Source organism: Mesitornis unicolor, unplaced genomic scaffold (assembly GCF_000695765.1).
Source record: "Mesitornis unicolor isolate BGI_N332 unplaced genomic scaffold, ASM69576v1 scaffold33968, whole genome shotgun sequence".
Taxonomy (NCBI): Eukaryota; Metazoa; Chordata; class Aves; order Mesitornithiformes; family Mesitornithidae; genus Mesitornis; species Mesitornis unicolor.
Window position 1 is genome coordinate 63,034 of NW_010203180.1, and position 16,242 is coordinate 79,275.

The 16,242-nt window shown below is 38.5% G+C and overlaps 1 protein-coding gene across 1 annotated transcript in view; it reads left to right on the forward strand.

The window, feature by feature from the left end:
- LOC104545478 (cyclin-dependent kinase 14-like) overlaps positions 1 to 16,242 on the forward strand; it is a gene marked incomplete at its 3' end in the record, with an annotated part of 38,423 nt that overhangs the window by 12,461 nt on the left and 9,720 nt on the right. Inside the window, exons 2-3 of the mRNA XM_010190627.1 lie at positions 2,628 to 2,873; positions 13,339 to 13,433. Of these exons, the coding sequence (XP_010188929.1) occupies positions 2,628 to 2,873; positions 13,339 to 13,433 (341 nt within the window). The remainder of the gene's footprint in view (positions 1 to 2,627; positions 2,874 to 13,338; positions 13,434 to 16,242) is intronic.

The window sequence follows — 16,242 nt, forward strand, 5'->3', positions numbered from 1 at the left end:
TAAAGTTCTCTGGTGTGAATACTATACGTACTGTTGCAATTGTTTTGTTTTACCTGCTTTTCCATGTAGGAAATATATATATATTTTTAATATGTAAAGAAGAGAGAAAGCATAAACGAAGATCCCATTCCTCTGCTCCCTATAGTTGTAAGATCTGCTGGCAGAAATACCTCTTCTGAAAGTGATAACTGTGACTTCATTGCACCACTTTTAAAAGCTAAATAATTTCTGATATAGTTTATACTTCTGAAAGTTATGCTTTGAATGTAGTTTGTAGTGGGAGAAGTACCAAGTCATGGCAATAACTCCTGAAGAGGAAAGAATCACTTCAAAGTGTTGACATACTTTAATGTCTGCTTGTATGATGACTTTTGTTAAAGAAACATTAATTAAAACCTTGTAATAGTTAAGGTGCCATTGATCACATCTTCATGTAGCACCAGTTTTAGGCTTCAGTGCCATTTATAGCACCACATTTAGAGCATCTCAATGAGTATCTGGGCTTCCCTGTTCTAAGTACAGCATTACATAGATTTATAGAGCAAGGGCAGGAAGGAGTGATGAATTGCATAGATTGACTTCCTGTATGTCATGAGCTCTTGCAGTTGTCTAACTTAGGTAATTTGAAAGGAGGACGACTACTGCATTTGAAACTTCCCTCCCTGTCTTCTGCCCCTGTTTTCTAGATCATAGGATTTCGTAGGCTGAGAAATACTGATTTATTTGCATCCATGTAGATTAAGCAAAATTAAAGCACTGCAATTTTAATAGTAATTTTAGTTTACATTATGTTAAAACATCTTTGTTGGTAACAAACATCACAAGAACACAGATCTGGAGAGGGCAGTGGGAAGTATGTGTGTGCATGTCTGTGCATATAAGTTGTTTTAAGGAAAAGCCAATTAATTTTACAAGACAGCTAATTAAAAATTCGTTGTGCAGCAGCTCTTTATCTTTTTTCTCTGAAGTAATGTATATCTTTTCTCTCTGAGGTAGTAGACCAAAATTACATAATTGCCTTCATTTTGGCGTGAGAGGGAACTGTCATTCAGAGTAAAGGGGGACTGTTCCTTTTCTCAGTTAAAACTCGGTTAAGTTTTAGTCTTGGAGAAACCACTTTAATGAGAAGAAATGTGAACCCTTGTGAAGCCTGGTTTGTAATGCAAGTTATGTCCTTCATTAGAGTTGACCTGGTGTATGATCGTTTGGCCAGATGGCACTGTGCAGGAAGTGTACTTTAAATTGTTAATGTACAAAGGAAATCTTTGATCTACAGTTACAGTGGATCATCAGTACCACAAAACATCAAAACCACAAGGTATAGCCACCCAGTATTTCTATAAACAATTGAGATAAGTTGAATTTCAAGACGTGGAATTCCTTTGGGGAAAAGGCAAAGAATAATTCATTGGAGAAGTTTGTATTGGAGATACTTTGAGTTAAGGGGAAAGTCTTGGTTAAATGGTAATGGTAAAGATTTATATATTTTTTTCGTGTTAACTATTTTATGATACCAAGTTTTCAAAAATACTTTGTAGGTGCTTGAACGGGACATTATGCTGCTTTAATTGTATGTGCATGAACAGTACTGTTGACAACACATTAACGCTGTCTGTCCTTAAATACTTGCAAATATCTTGAAATAAGTACATTGTAGATTCTTTGGATTTACCTTATGATTTAAGAAGCCTCTTGGGTCTGCTTGCATCTCACTTCATAGCTTTTGCCTGTAGCCTGAGAGCTAAAATTGTTTCTTTTCTTCCCAAGTAAAAGTAATCTCTTACGGGTGACAGCAGAAGCTGAGGCCTCAAATACAGCTCCCTACCAACTGTGGAATTTTAAAAAAAGGTCATACACGTTGGAATGTATTAAAAGTAAAAACATAAACGTGCATGACTGGAGTATCTAAACTCGCTGTTCTGCTCATTTAGTTCTTCTGAACTAGCAGTAGTGTACTTTGATGGCTCAAGCAGCAAGTTGCAGTCTTCAGGGCTTGGCAGAGTCATCCTTCACAGTAACAAAGAATTGAACTTCTGTGCTTTAGTGTGCCATTGAGCTGCAGTATCACGTTTCAGTGCCTAGGAATTGATTTACTGATTTATTTTCTGAGACATATGGTGATGATAATAATAACACTGTATAAGCATTATTTAAAAATACAATACTACACCAGTATTGGATCTTTGGCAAGCCAGCACCGAAGTGCACACGCATACTGCCATCATTTATTTAAGTTTAGTCTCATCCAATTTTAAACAAATGGAAATCAATACTGCTTGCAGATATCGGTGGCTAGATTAGAGAAAGAAGTGAAGTGGCATTGTTGCTAAGAACACATTATCCAAGAAAGCACAAATGTATGAATTTTATCTGTGTCTCTTTTGTCTTTCTTTTGCAGGATCTTTTAGTACACTATACAAAGATAAGCTTTTTATTGTTACGACTGTAGTGCGTTCCCTATGTAAAATGCATCCCTATGTAAAATGCATAAGTTGGTTGCAATTTTAATGTAGAAATACAAAACAAATGCTTATGAAATCCAGTGCCTTTTTTGGTGCTGGCTGATGTATGGATTGACATGGACTTTAAGCCTGTTAGAATCAATGAATGCTGTTTTTTCCTTTCAGATATGTGTCACAAAGATGTCTACACGGAACTGTCAGGGAATGGATTCAGTGATCAAACCTCTGGATACAATTCCTGAAGATAAAAAAGTCCGGGTTCAGAGGACACAGAGTAGTTTTGATCCATTTGAGAAACCAACTAACCAAGTGAAGAGGGTTCATTCGGAGAACAACGCTTGCATTAACTTCAAAACTTCATCTGCAGGGAAGGAATCACCTAAAGTCAGGCGGCACTCCAGCCCCAGCTCTGTAAGTGCGCAGTCCCGACACCTGCACGTGTACCAAATGGTGAATTAAGAACAGATAAATGTTTTCTTGGTTAAGAAGGAATTGATTACTTTGAAACAAAGCAAAAAGCTCCTGGCTGCTGTTAAAGATACTACCTCTATGTATTTGTAGAGTTATGTCTAAAATAGAATAAGAAAATAGAACTTGAAAAAGATTATATTTTGAAATTCCTCTCAGACATTAGCTAGGGTGTCTTACAGGATTTCTAGGCATTTTCCACTCCTGATCCTGGTATGGCATTACAGCTGCTATAATGTTTATGTTGCAAATTTTGTAGAGGGTTGTTTATCTGTGAAGAAGAATTCTTTCCCATGAAATCTAGGAAACGTCATGGATTGCCTTTCTGATTTTCAGATGTAGATTTTAGAGACACATAAAATTTGACAGATTTTGTTTACATTTTAAAATCCTCTTTTTAAAATTAAGTAGTAAAAATAACACTTATTTCCATGTCTGAAACTCTGTGTGAGAGAGGGAGAGAGAGAGAGAGAGGAGAGAGAGAAACAACTGAGAAGGGTTTGGCAACACATCATCATTGTTGTTCTGTTCTCAAGAGTTTTGAAAGAAACTAGATAAATAAAATGTCATCTCTTTCATGAATAATGCCCAGAACAGATTTCCCCCAAAAGACCTTCAAGATTATTGAAAAACTATTTCTGTTGTGCTTGGCAAGAAAAATCCATAATAATGTGACCTTTGAGTTGAAGACTACAGATCTAAACAGAATGGATGTAACACTTCAAATCTTAGTTGGTGTGAAATAATTTAAAAGGTTGATTGCCTTTCCTTTTGCTTTTCTTTCTTTTTTGTTTTACTCTATCTTCTGGACATCTTCTGTCCTCCCTACAAAAGTTGGACTGGATCCTGTCAGACTTCTAAGAAGAAATGACAGATTCATTTTCTGTAGATGAGCTTTGTTCAGCCCATGTGAATTTAACGGATAAGATGTCGTGCCTCCAGGGGACTGTCCTTTTTATAAAAGGTTGCATTTTAAAATGTAACCGTCCGTAGCAAAAACAAATTTGCTTTTTCATCATTGCCTGGCATTATATATATGTCTCCGGTGTGTTCCAGATGAGTCCGTACAAGGAGTTCTTACCACAGAACTTTTACAGTCATTAAGGATGGATGGAGCCGTTTGCACCATGGCTTTTTGTGTGTGATGCCAGATTATTATTTGGCACCACAACTGTCAATTTAAATTACTTCTTTTGAAAGTCTTTCCTTAAGTTTTTTGCAGTATTAACTTGCTCCTTGTCTCTGCTGTTCTCATCTTGTTCCTCCTAGAAATGGTTACTAATCTCTGTTAGTGCTTTATGTACTTCTTTTCTATTAAAACTAAAGATTTTAATTTGCTTTGCTTCCTGAATTTTGAAGCAGACCTTTTCTGAAACGGTGTTATTGGCATCTTGTTCTTTTCCAGAGGTCTGGTACTCTACCTTGTCGATGCAATCTCCTATGATCCCAGGATTTTCTCATGTAGATTATGTTAATGCTGCCTCTATTAGTATCCTGCTAGCTAGAGCCCTGGCTGACAATACGCTTTTGCTAATGTTCTCCCGTGCTGACTCACACAGACTTGCTGGGGACATCTCATGTGTCAAAGTAGATGCATAGGAATTTCCTGAAATGCAATTCTGGTTTCTTAACTTCCTGTAATTCTCCCTGATTTTTATAGCTCTATTCAGTAAGCTCACTTCTTCTGCTTGGAGGCATTATTAGTCATTTTTGACTGTTTCTCACAAAGAATGCTCTGAAGAGCACCTGGCAAGCGATAACTTGTGGACTATTACAGAATCACAGAATCACAGAACGTTAGGGATTGGAAGGGACCTCAAAAGATCATCTAGTCCAATCCCCCTGCCGGAGCAGGAACACCTAGATGAGGTTACACAGGAAGGCGTCCAGGCGGGTTTTGAATGTCTCCAGAGATGGAGACTCCACAACCTCTCTGGGCAGCCTGTTCCAGTGCTCTGTCACCCTATTGTGAGCATTCATGTCAGTGAAGAAGGAAGAGCAGAACTTGGCAGCAAAAGGTAGTGTTAGCCCTCTGCTGATTGCATGTCACACCTGGTCCTGCCCAGCAGACCCAAGTTTAGGCATCCTAGGCAGAGACAGGACCAAGCTGTTCTCTTCCTCCAGAGCCTGAATACATTTTCTCAGGCGGGAGGTGTTCTGATGCACATTTCATTGAGCATATGTCTGTGTGGTTAGTTGCAGGAAATTGTCATTCTCTGGTTTTGAATTACAGTTGAATTGATGAAGGGATTTGAACTTATTTTTTTTCTAGTCCTGGTGTTGTGTGGCAGATGCCCTTGCTGCTCCCTCTTCTGATCATGACTTCTTTCTCTTCTGTGTCGGAGGACTGCTACATATTCTCTCGTATAGAGTTATAACTTGATTCTCTAGACATTATGCTGCTGTATACATTATGTCAGTCTGAACAGGCATTTCAGTTTCTGTAAATGTTCTTGAGCATGCTATGCCCTCTGGGTTGTACTGGCTACAGTTGTGTAGTTGTGTTTCAGTTTTGGCTCTGCTTTCTATAATCTTTGTTTTAAAGATACTCTGATAGGTGTGTGCTACCTTCAGTTTGTGCTTTCTACACTTGATTACTAAAGAAACTGAATTAGAAATAGACTTCCGTTTAATCTTTTCCCTTTCATCATTTAAGGTCCTCTGTAGCCATCAGGTGGGGAAGTGATGTCTTGGAAAGGCTAAGTCTCCATATCACTGCTTCTGCTCAGGTACTTTGTTTGTCTCAGAAGTAGTGTTTTTCAAGGTGCGACCTGAAAGACCTTGTTTATAATGTCCTTGTTTTGATTAGTTTCAGAAGCCTTATCAGCTTTCTGGCAGATATCAGCTTCAGTGCTTGGTGAAGATCACCAAAGAATACTCTGCAGGTGGCATGTTACCTATTTTATGTTTTCCATACCTTCAAAATGCTCTGCACTTTGTGATGAGAAAGATGACACACACAGAGGTTTGGGGAAGCTGGAACTCTGTGTCCCTGCCCACAGATTGTCATTTGGAAAATAAATCATTTGCTCTTGAACATGAAGTAATTTTCTCCAGTTAATGTCACACCTCGTTGCAACCTGGTAGAAATCCTGTGTTTTTAATTAGTGCAGAAGCATACAGACAGAAGTTAGCAGGCTATTTTTTTGCTCTTACAAGACAGACTTAATTCGTACACTTAGAGTCTTTCCTCCTGACATTTACATGCTCGTTATGTAAAATAGGCACATTGCATTGCATTTTCTTCCCTCCCTTCTTTTAAACATAAGAAAACAACTATGAGTGTGATTTCCAAGCTGATTGAAATTGGATGGTATTATGGAATGAAATTTCCAGTGGAACAAACTTATCCTTTCATTACATCAGAATAATGGAGAATATTCACCTAGGGAAGCAGGGGTTTGCCTAACTGTGCATCACCTGTCAGCCACTGTTAGAAGAAGGGAACTTGGCTTGACAACCCTTGGCTCTGATCCAGTCCATCACAATGTTTATGTGTATATATACATAGACATATATATGCATCTATGTTATATACGTGTAGCTATAGCTGGGTGTACTTATCTATCTGTCTGTCTCTCTGTCTGTATTTCTAAAAATTTTTTGTTGAGTCTTTTGTCTACCAAGGGAAGAAACTTGCTTTTCTTTTCTCCTTAACTGAAGAAACAGTAAAACTCCAAAATAAACTGCACAAAATAAAAAAAGCACAACTCAAAACCAAACACATGCCACTCTTCCCAAAATAACACTGGCTTCGGAAGATGGTTTGACTCTAGTTGTCTGATGGTTTTATTTGAGATCTCTTTAGGTATGTGGCCTTACTTATTTTTCCCTGGTGCAAGGTAAAGTTTTACGGTATTCAGTGTACACGTTTTATACACTAAAATAGTACTTTTTCACAGTATGCAAATACAATATTGCAAGTTTTGTAAGTCAGCCATCAGATCAAGATTTAGTTACATAGTGATACACATCAGTCTGTTCTCTTTCAGTGACTTAAGATCCATGCCAATGAATTCCAATGTCATGCTAAGGTATATGTATTACCTTTCAGTTACTTTTTGAAAACTAAATGCAGCAAAACACAGATCTTCTACCAACTCACATAAATGTAAAAATTTAATTGAGATTAAAATAATTGGATAAGCAATGCTTTACTGCATTGACTCTGCCCTCGTTTTGAGAGAGCAGCATCTCTTCTGTTTCTGTAACTTCTGTTAAGTTTCAGTCCTGTTATATGCAACTTTCCTTCAAAAAAGTGCAAGCAACAAGCACAGACTGATCCTATTAACACAGGAATCAGTTGCATGAGAAATCTAACTTTAAGGAAGACACTAAAGTCAATTTTTTGTCAAAAATTTAGGCGTCATTTCTGTCTGCCTAAGCACTTGGTGTGCTGTTCTCACCTGTCTTCCTCCTCAGGTGTAAGCAATCTGCTCCTGTTTTAGGCACCTATTAATTACTAGGATAACTGCATCCTTCCTGGTCGATACTTTTTATTGAGGTAAGATAATTTCAGAGTTCATTGCAGAGAGCAGATTTTTCTTTCCTGGCACAAGGGAAGCTTTAATAGTCGTTAACTAGATAAAATGTGGCAGTTGATCCAGCTCCTGTGCTTTAATAGCCTGGAGAACAAGCAAACAGCTTTAAAAACTGCATCCCACCCTTTCACAAAGAGCTCTATGGTCGCCTCTGTTCAGGTTGCTCTTAATTTATGGCTGTGCGTTAAAGGGTTAGAAAGATGCCAGCGAGAGGATGGGATCAGATAGTGGTACAGCTCAGATTCATGCGTGGTTTGGGTTCTTGAACATCTTTGTATCCCTTGAACGTTGCCCTAGAAAACAGTCCAACTTGCAAGATTTAGAAAAGAAAGAAAAAAGTGTGATCAAAATGACCTATTATAATACATAGGATAAAACCATAAGAATGGGGAATAATTACTACAAAGCTTGTATGTGGTTTTGTAAAAGAAGCTTTACCATTGTCTCAAAGACAAGAAGATATCAATTGGTTAAAAAAACTAATATCATCAGTTCTTGTGATTTCATCTCAGTTAAGCCTCTTGGCCTACCTTTGACTTTCAATTTTTTCTAGCAATGATTCTATTTCTTTGGAGGCATATAACAGGCAGATCTTTAGTTTTGATTTTCAATAATTTACAGTGGTTCTGTGAACATAGTATTTTCCCCTTGAGGATAGTTTTATATTGAAGTTTAATATCCTGCAGTTTAAAAAAAAAAAAAAAAGGTCTATTTAAAACTTAGGCTTGGGAGTGTGCTGGTTAAGTGTGACATTCACAAGCTGTTTTGCAGTTATGAAAAATGCATGAGAACATAACCCACACAGCTTCTATAAGAATAGTCAGGTGATTTTCAGTGTAATTTTCCATTAAAGCTTTCTTTACTACATAGATTTTCAAAATTTCTGAGAAAGAGAAGTATTCACATGGCAAGGTGGTGCAAGGGCTCATACTGCAACATCTTGGATTAAACCTCTTACCCTCCTATGGTCTATAGCAATGAAATGGCTATTTGAAATGACCTGAGTTTCCTCTCATTTCTTTTTCTCCGTGTAATTTTTAATACTCTTACGTCACTTTGAAATAGTAGCTTCTTCTATTTCTGTGTTCAACATTTTGGTATACTCTTTCTATCCTTGTTACTATGATCTGTATTTCCTTAACCAGAGGGGAAAAATAAATCCAATCTTGACTGTAAGCCATGCTGCTGAAGATGCTCACTCCCCATGCTTTTAGGCTAATCTTGCACTGTGAAAAATGTAGGCCAATAATATGAAAACTACCTTAATAGAAATTATTTTCTAGGAAAGTGAAGCATGAAGACAAACAAGTGAAACTCCCCATGCGTTTCCCGAAGGGAAAAAAACATGCACTGTTCTGCGCTCCAGTTGCCGATGCCCTCTTGGGTATAATGTGATCCACCACAACCTGTGCTGACTTTCAGTGACTTGGGACTACTTTAAATTCTTCAGAGGCATGAGGACCTTTACCCTTTCTGTTTTAGTAATTAATTTATCTTGCATTTGAGTTCTCTAGAATATTTCTCCCTGGCATTTCTCCCTTTTCAGTGATATCAATATCTTGCTGACAGGTTGTTTGCTGCCTGTTTAACTTTTTGCTCATTAAAGAATTATTTTTTTTCTTTTTTTTTTTTTGTACCAAATACAAAGCTCTGACACTGAGCAATGGTGTTCTTTACGCCTAACTAGTCCCACTGATGTTCAGTATATCCAAGTCTGTGTGGCCATAGGGAGATCTCCTTCGGCTTATATCCAACAAATCATGACAAAATCTTCATAGGAAAGATGTGAAGGCTTTAATTAAGTAAACAAAAATTTTACACATTCAGAAAATAACCAGCTTTCAGACGTGGCAAAGGTCACACTCACATTATGTCGTGACATATTTTGGTTGACAGCCATCTGAACATGAGCCAGCAGCATGCCCAGTTGGCCAAAAAGGCCAACAGCATCCTGGCCTGTACCAGAAATAGTGTCCAGCAGGAACAGTGCAGTGATTATCCTCTTATACTCTGCACTGGTGAGGACTCACCTTGAATACTGTGAGTTTTGAGACCCTCGCTACAAGAAAGACATTGAGGTGCTGGAGTGTGTCCAGAGAAGGACAGCAAAGCTGCTGTAGGGTCTGGAGCACAAGTCTCATGAGGAGTGGCTGAGGGAACTGGGGTGGTTTTAGCCTGGAGAAAAAGAGGCTGAGGAGAAACCCCTCAGCTACCTGAAAGGAGGTGGTAGCAAGGTGGTGGTCTGTCTCTTCTCCCATGTAGCAAGTGATAGGATGGGAGGAGTGCCAGGGGAGACTTAGATTGGATATTAGGAAAAATTTCTTCACGTAAATGGTTGTCAAGCGTTGGAATGGGCTGCCCAGGGAAGTGGTGCAGTCACCATCCCTGGAGGTGTTTAAAAGATGTGTTATGGACATGGTTTTGTGGTGAATTTGACAGTGTTAGGTTTTGGACTCAGTGATCTTGAGGGTCTTTTTGAACTTAAATGATTCTAAAATTCTGTGTTTGTTATTTTGGTTGTTTTTTTTTAATGTTGGTGTTTTTGAGGGTTAAAAAGCAGGAGTAGTAGGAGGAGTAAGAAGAAAGGAAAATAGTAGTAGCGGTAGAAGCATTGTAATGTTAGATCTTCAAAAAGTAGCTTTGAACAAACATCTAAATAGGTGCATTCAGCTAAATAAGCTGAAATTAGGCTAAAATTAGTACTCTTCTGTTGAAAAATCTTGTCTGGGTCAAATTGGAGGATTGCATTAGCTTTCTAAGATGTAGGGGAACTTCTTGTGAATCTTCTGCATGTGAGATATGTCAGTGACTGATGCAAGCACTGTGTATCTGATGTGCTCTGAATATGTCTCACTCGCTATCTGTATTTCAGTCAGCCACATCCTAGGCAGAATGTGGGACTCATGTGACTCAACACGCACAAATCTCTGTGCATGTGTATTCCCGTAGACAGTGAGAAAATGTTGGAGAAATGGTAAGCTTGTTCCTTCATCTTCTAAGGTATCTAAGGTAATTACATGTGCTGACTGAGCTCTCTCTTGGTGTTTCATTAAGAAATGTCATGCAAATTAGTTTGCAAAGTCTGCTGCTGCCTCAGGATTTATTTAATTTTTTTTAATCCTCTGAAGTGCTTTTCTACACCAGATACCTTCAAAAAGTGTTAGGCTTTTAAAATGACAAATGCAAGGAAAAATGATGTCCATTTTCACAGAGACAGATCTAACAGTGTGAGAACATGGGATTTCCCATTTTAGCAATCCAGTTGGAATAGAGCTGAGCTCCACCATGGAGGTGCTGTCACCAGGAAAGAGGAGGCTCTCAGCCACCTACTTTTGCTGTATATGGGACAGATGGCGGCTGATGGGTTGGGTTTCTGCTGGTTTTCAGGTTGTTTCCAGTCTGCACTTACCCAGCATGAGCAGGCACCAGGCAGGTGAGGGTGGCAGATCAGCCTTACTGCTGCAGAGATGAGCCCTGGGGCACTGTGTGGGGTTGTCCCTGAGGAGAAGACAGTCAAAACCAGCACCTCTTTTGTACATTCAGGAGTGAGGTCTCATCCTGGTCCCACCAGTGTGAGCTTTTAGCATTTTGCCCATTCTCATTGAGGATGCAGCAGCTTCCAGGAGGAGAATGAGTCAAAAGTCATGACCTTAAGTCCATGCTTCTGGCAGCTGGGATACGGAGAAATGAGCTTGAGGTTGTAGGAATAATTCCTGCTAATGTTTTACTGTGTGGTAGTGGATTAAAGGCATCCTGTTTCCCATAAAGATCTTAAGGCATTACAAGTTGTTGTGACCTTTATATTATGGTTTCCAGCAGTACAAAATAAAGGTAAATCTCAGTGTGAAAATAGGAATGTATGTGAAACACATGTATAAACCCTGTCCTTTTTCTTCCTCGCTATGAGGAAACCAGCAGTGAACTATTCACTGTTAACTAGGGCAGCATTTCCACTCCAAACAAAGTTGCTCACTGTGTGTTCACTGCAGCCTGCAATTTGGGAAATACTTTGCTATCCCTCTTCATTATGTGGGAGACACTTAAACATCTAAACACTTTTTTCCTATAGTTTTGTAATGTGCCATTAGTCCATAATTGGATGCTTAAATGAGAATGCTACTTGAATAAATATTTTAGTAACTTCTATTAGTGACATCTGTAATAAAACTGTGATTTTAAGGAAACCCTAAGAATTAATTTCTAACTAGGCAGAATGCGTTTTTAAGCACAGATCGGGAACAGAGACTATAACTGCCTTATCTATAATGAAGTGTTCCAAATAATGTAACAGGAAAAACATCTGAGAGTACCCATATGACAGTTTTTTTCAGTCTAGTAGTATTTAGGAATTGGGTGGCAAAATAATAGATTCTTCTGTATTGGAGATGAAAGGGCCCAATTTTCTAAACATACATGTGTATATCCTGATACCATTCAATAGAAAACTGGGATGTTAGTATCAAAAAAAGGTGTTTATGTTCCAAAGGGCCAGAATTTTGTCCTAGGACAAATGTAGAGTAGTTGAGTAAAGAGAATTTGTGCCATTTTCTGGCTAATGAATGGAGTGGAGAAGTATGAGGTACCAAGTCATCTTACCTGGGATGCTCTTGTTTGTTTAAGTAGAAATAACTTTTAGGCTTGGTTGATTTAAAACTGTCGACCATGGTTTTAAAGGAATTTACACACAGATGTGTCCTGTACTCTTATGTTTGTTTCCTTTCAGAAAAACTGAAACTTGAGTGCTTTTTGTAAATCATGTGTAAGATCCCAAATGTGAGTGTACACTATGTGCAGCCATGCATGGCTTAGAGTCTCCTGGTTGAATTGAACCCTAAACTTGCTGGATTTGCTTGGCTGCTTTTCTTTGTGCTGTTATAACCAGAGCGCTAACAAATCAGTCCCTGTCTGTGATTTGAGCGTCAGCGTTGACCCTCCAAAGTTTCTGCTCTATACTCTTTTGGTTGGTGTAGGTACAGGACATCTGAGCACTGCAGTCTAAGATATATGTAGATAATGCTGCAGGCAGCTGCAGTTTTCACATCAGGTGAATTCTGGTTTTGCAGTGTTGTGTTCTCTGTTAGGACTGTGTAAAAATGGGGCAAGGACCAGTCTGTTGCAAAGGCCAGCTGAGCTATCTGGCCCCTTGAGCAAGAGTCATTGCTTCGCTTTGTTCAGTTTTAGACCCTTCGCTTAGGCTGCAGGTACTGAGGCTACAGGACTTTATTCAACTATGCTGTATATACATGCCATTAAAAGTATGATGTGATTAGATCCACAATCTAAAGACTGTAAACATAATTAAGAATCAAGATACTCTCATTAAAAATGCTTTCCTGTAGTATTTTGACCACTATCTGAACAATGGTGGATGTACTGGGACATTGACTACTTAGAGCAATGTTTTTGGGTGGGATTTAGTAGAAATATAAAAAAAAATGAAAAAGATTAGCAGCTCTTTTAATCTGATTTTGTAGGGTAGATTAAGACTGTTGCTTGGATCTCTTAGCAAAGATAAGATGGCTTAGTTGTTAATGATCATTTTCTCTGTATGAAGTGATATATGTAAAAAATAAAACAGGAACATCTCTTTGATTACGAAAAAAATCTTTTTGATAGTTCCAGTGATCTAAGTGTATGGTTGATATCGGCAACCACCATCTGGGGCGTTTAATGATGTTTTGTTTGAGTAGCCTATTGTATTGTTTCATTAGCTCTGCTATTAATTATTTTTTTAAATTGTTGATTACTGAAAACGTGCAGGTCTATGAGTTTTGATAATGAAGTTTGTTCTCTAAAAGCTGAATCAAAGCAGTTAATGTTGTGGGTGCGATACATACTGAAAGGTCATCTTGTTTTGTTTTGTTTAGCCTACAAGCCCCAAGTTTGGAAAAGCGGACTCATACGAAAAACTGGAAAAACTAGGGGAAGGGTCCTATGCTACAGTATACAAAGGGAAAAGCAAGTAAGTGGTGTTTTCTTTTTCATTTAATTTTGTGTGTAAATGAAGAAAAATGGGAAGTATTAACTGATGTTACTGCACTTGTACATAGATCTCTATGGATGAATGCAAGTGCTACTGACTGCCATGTGCTCTAGTGAAAGAGACTGAGACCATATTGCATTGGTATCATGCTACCTTCACATCAGAACAAAATGACATCCCATCTTGCTAGTCTGATATTTTGTTTGTACTTTAATGTTCTACCACTTTCTCAATATCCATACCAAATTAATTTTTAGGGGTAAAAGCACAATATACTGTCAAGTAGATTTTTCTGATGTTCTGAGAGCAATGCTGAATATATGCAATAAATGGTTGGTCTTCTGTGTATCATTATTAAAAAGCCTGAAAAAATAATGTGAAGGGAATGAATGGAATTTTGGGCTACAGTAAGTTTGGTTTGTTTGCAAGAGTTTATTTACAATTTACAATTGCAACTACTCCACCTCAGTATATTGTATACGTGTAATTTTTTTCTGACACTTTAATGTTATTTGTTGGAACTTTTTTTATCCCCAGCTTCTTAAGTGCCTCTATATTGTATCAAATAACTCAGTAAACACACTTAGAATATATTTCTTGACCTAGTGCTTCAGTTGACAGTCGTCTTTTGTCAAGCAGAGTGTGCAAGTTCGAGTTTTCATAAGTTTTTAGTTTAAGCAAGTTTTCATAATCAGATTTTCAATAATAATAAAGCAGTGCAGTATACTTAAAAAATTGTCAAGTGAATGATACATGAGGCACTTACTGTTCTCAGCAGAGAGAATATCATGACAGTCATGGGACGGAATAACTGCTGAAACAAGGAAATATGTGTTAACATTTTCCAGGGTCATTAAGTTAAGTAGGCACTGAAATTTTTTTTTCCACTGAGTCTTTGTAATAAATCCAAATGAGAGCTGTCCTCATCTCTCTGTACCTTTGAGACTGATGAGCGTAATGGCAGAGGATATTAATAAGAGCACGTTCTAAATGTAAAAGGAGTGTTTACACATCTGCCATGCCGTTGCATGTATCACCTTTCACTGGCAGCTTTCTTCAAGAAAATGCAGTTACGTTGTATTGTTGATGGTTCAGTTACGCATCACCATAAGTTCCAGACATTATACATATGTAAGCTTTTTACTGGGGTCTGTGGGGTAATAGGAGAAAACCATACAGATTTCATCTTGTGCCTTATTACTAAAACCCTGTAAATAGCACAGGGCGTATCTGATAGTTCCCATATGCCTTGGCTTTCAGTAAGATTGAACTAAGGCAGCGGGGCTGCTGGATGTCCCGTCAATCAGTGGAACAGTCTGAAAGTTAAAAACAAAGCAAAGCACTTCCCTGAAGCTGTTTCATTCAGTGGTGATTTGTGAACGTGTTATGAAACATAGATTGGTTAGAAATACTAACTTGTTTTAGTAGAGCTGACTGCAGATCTATAAGAAATAATTCAATAGTTTTAATGGTAGTTGAATAATAAGTTGGAATTACTGGGCTCTCTTCTTTCTCTATTATAAATAGCAAGCTCTGAATAAGTAGTGTGAATTATAACAATTATATGTAACATTATTCTGCTGCTTTGTAACATCTTTTCCAAAGTCTTTAAAATGTATTTTGAAAAAAATCTGTAACTAGAATGTGGATAAGAATGCATATGCCCGGAATATTCCTAATGTTCTAGTAATATTCCTTCACCTTCTTAATTCTCATAGAATAATAGAACAGTTTGAGTTGGAAGGAACTTTTAAAAGTCATCTAGTCCACCCCCACTGCAGTGAGCAGGGACATCTTTAGCTAGATCAGGTTGCTCAGAGCCCTGTCCCACCTGGGCTTCAAACAGCACTGGTCCCAGTACAGACCCCTGAGGGACACCACTCAACACTGATCTCCATCCAGACATCGAGCCGTTGACCACTACCCTCTGCATGTGTCCATCCAACCAGTTCCTTATCCACCAAACAGTCCATCCACCAAATCCGTAAGTCTCAAGTTTAGAGAGAAGGATGTTGTGCGGGACCATGCCTTACATCCAGATAGACCATGTCTGTAGCTCTTTCCTTGTCCGCTGATGTAGTCACTCCATCACAGAAGGCCACTAGGTTGGTCAGGCAGGATTTGCTCTTGGTGAAGCCATGCTGGCTGCCTTGAATCACCTCCCTGTCTTCCATGTGCCTTAGCACAGCTTCTAGGAGGATCTGTTGAATGAACTTCCCAGGCATGGAGGTAAGGCTTTTTGTTTTGTTACTTTTATTCACCACTGAGAATTGAATAATAATAATCCTGTATTACACAGCACAATCCAGATTCAGCACCTCCAGTCCAAACTTCTATTTCTTGAACTAGAGAAACAGTTGAACTGGTTCATAGCAGGAGGAGGTTATTCCTTAAGAACAGGGGAACGCTACAGGGCTATCTGCTATTTCAAAAGGAGTTGTTGGTTGTTAAGGTGGCCCTGTTACCTCTTCTGTCCCCATGAGAAACTGAGGAGTCTCTGGCCTAGGTGACACCCCCGAAGAAGAGAGAGCATCACTGCTACAACATAGCAGTGGGGAAGATGGATGGATGGGAGTGTGGCAAATGGATGAGCCAACGTTGGCTCTAGCTACTCCATGAGAGCCTAAATTTGCTGCTGCTTTTTTGGCAGATTGGGTCTTACTGTTCAAAACTTTATCTAGAATGATACAGGAATAGATACAGGAGCTTTTTTCTAGCACCTGGTGTAGGTACATGGGGTGAGACTGATATTATGGATCACCATGTTCCCCTGGATACAAGCTCAGCA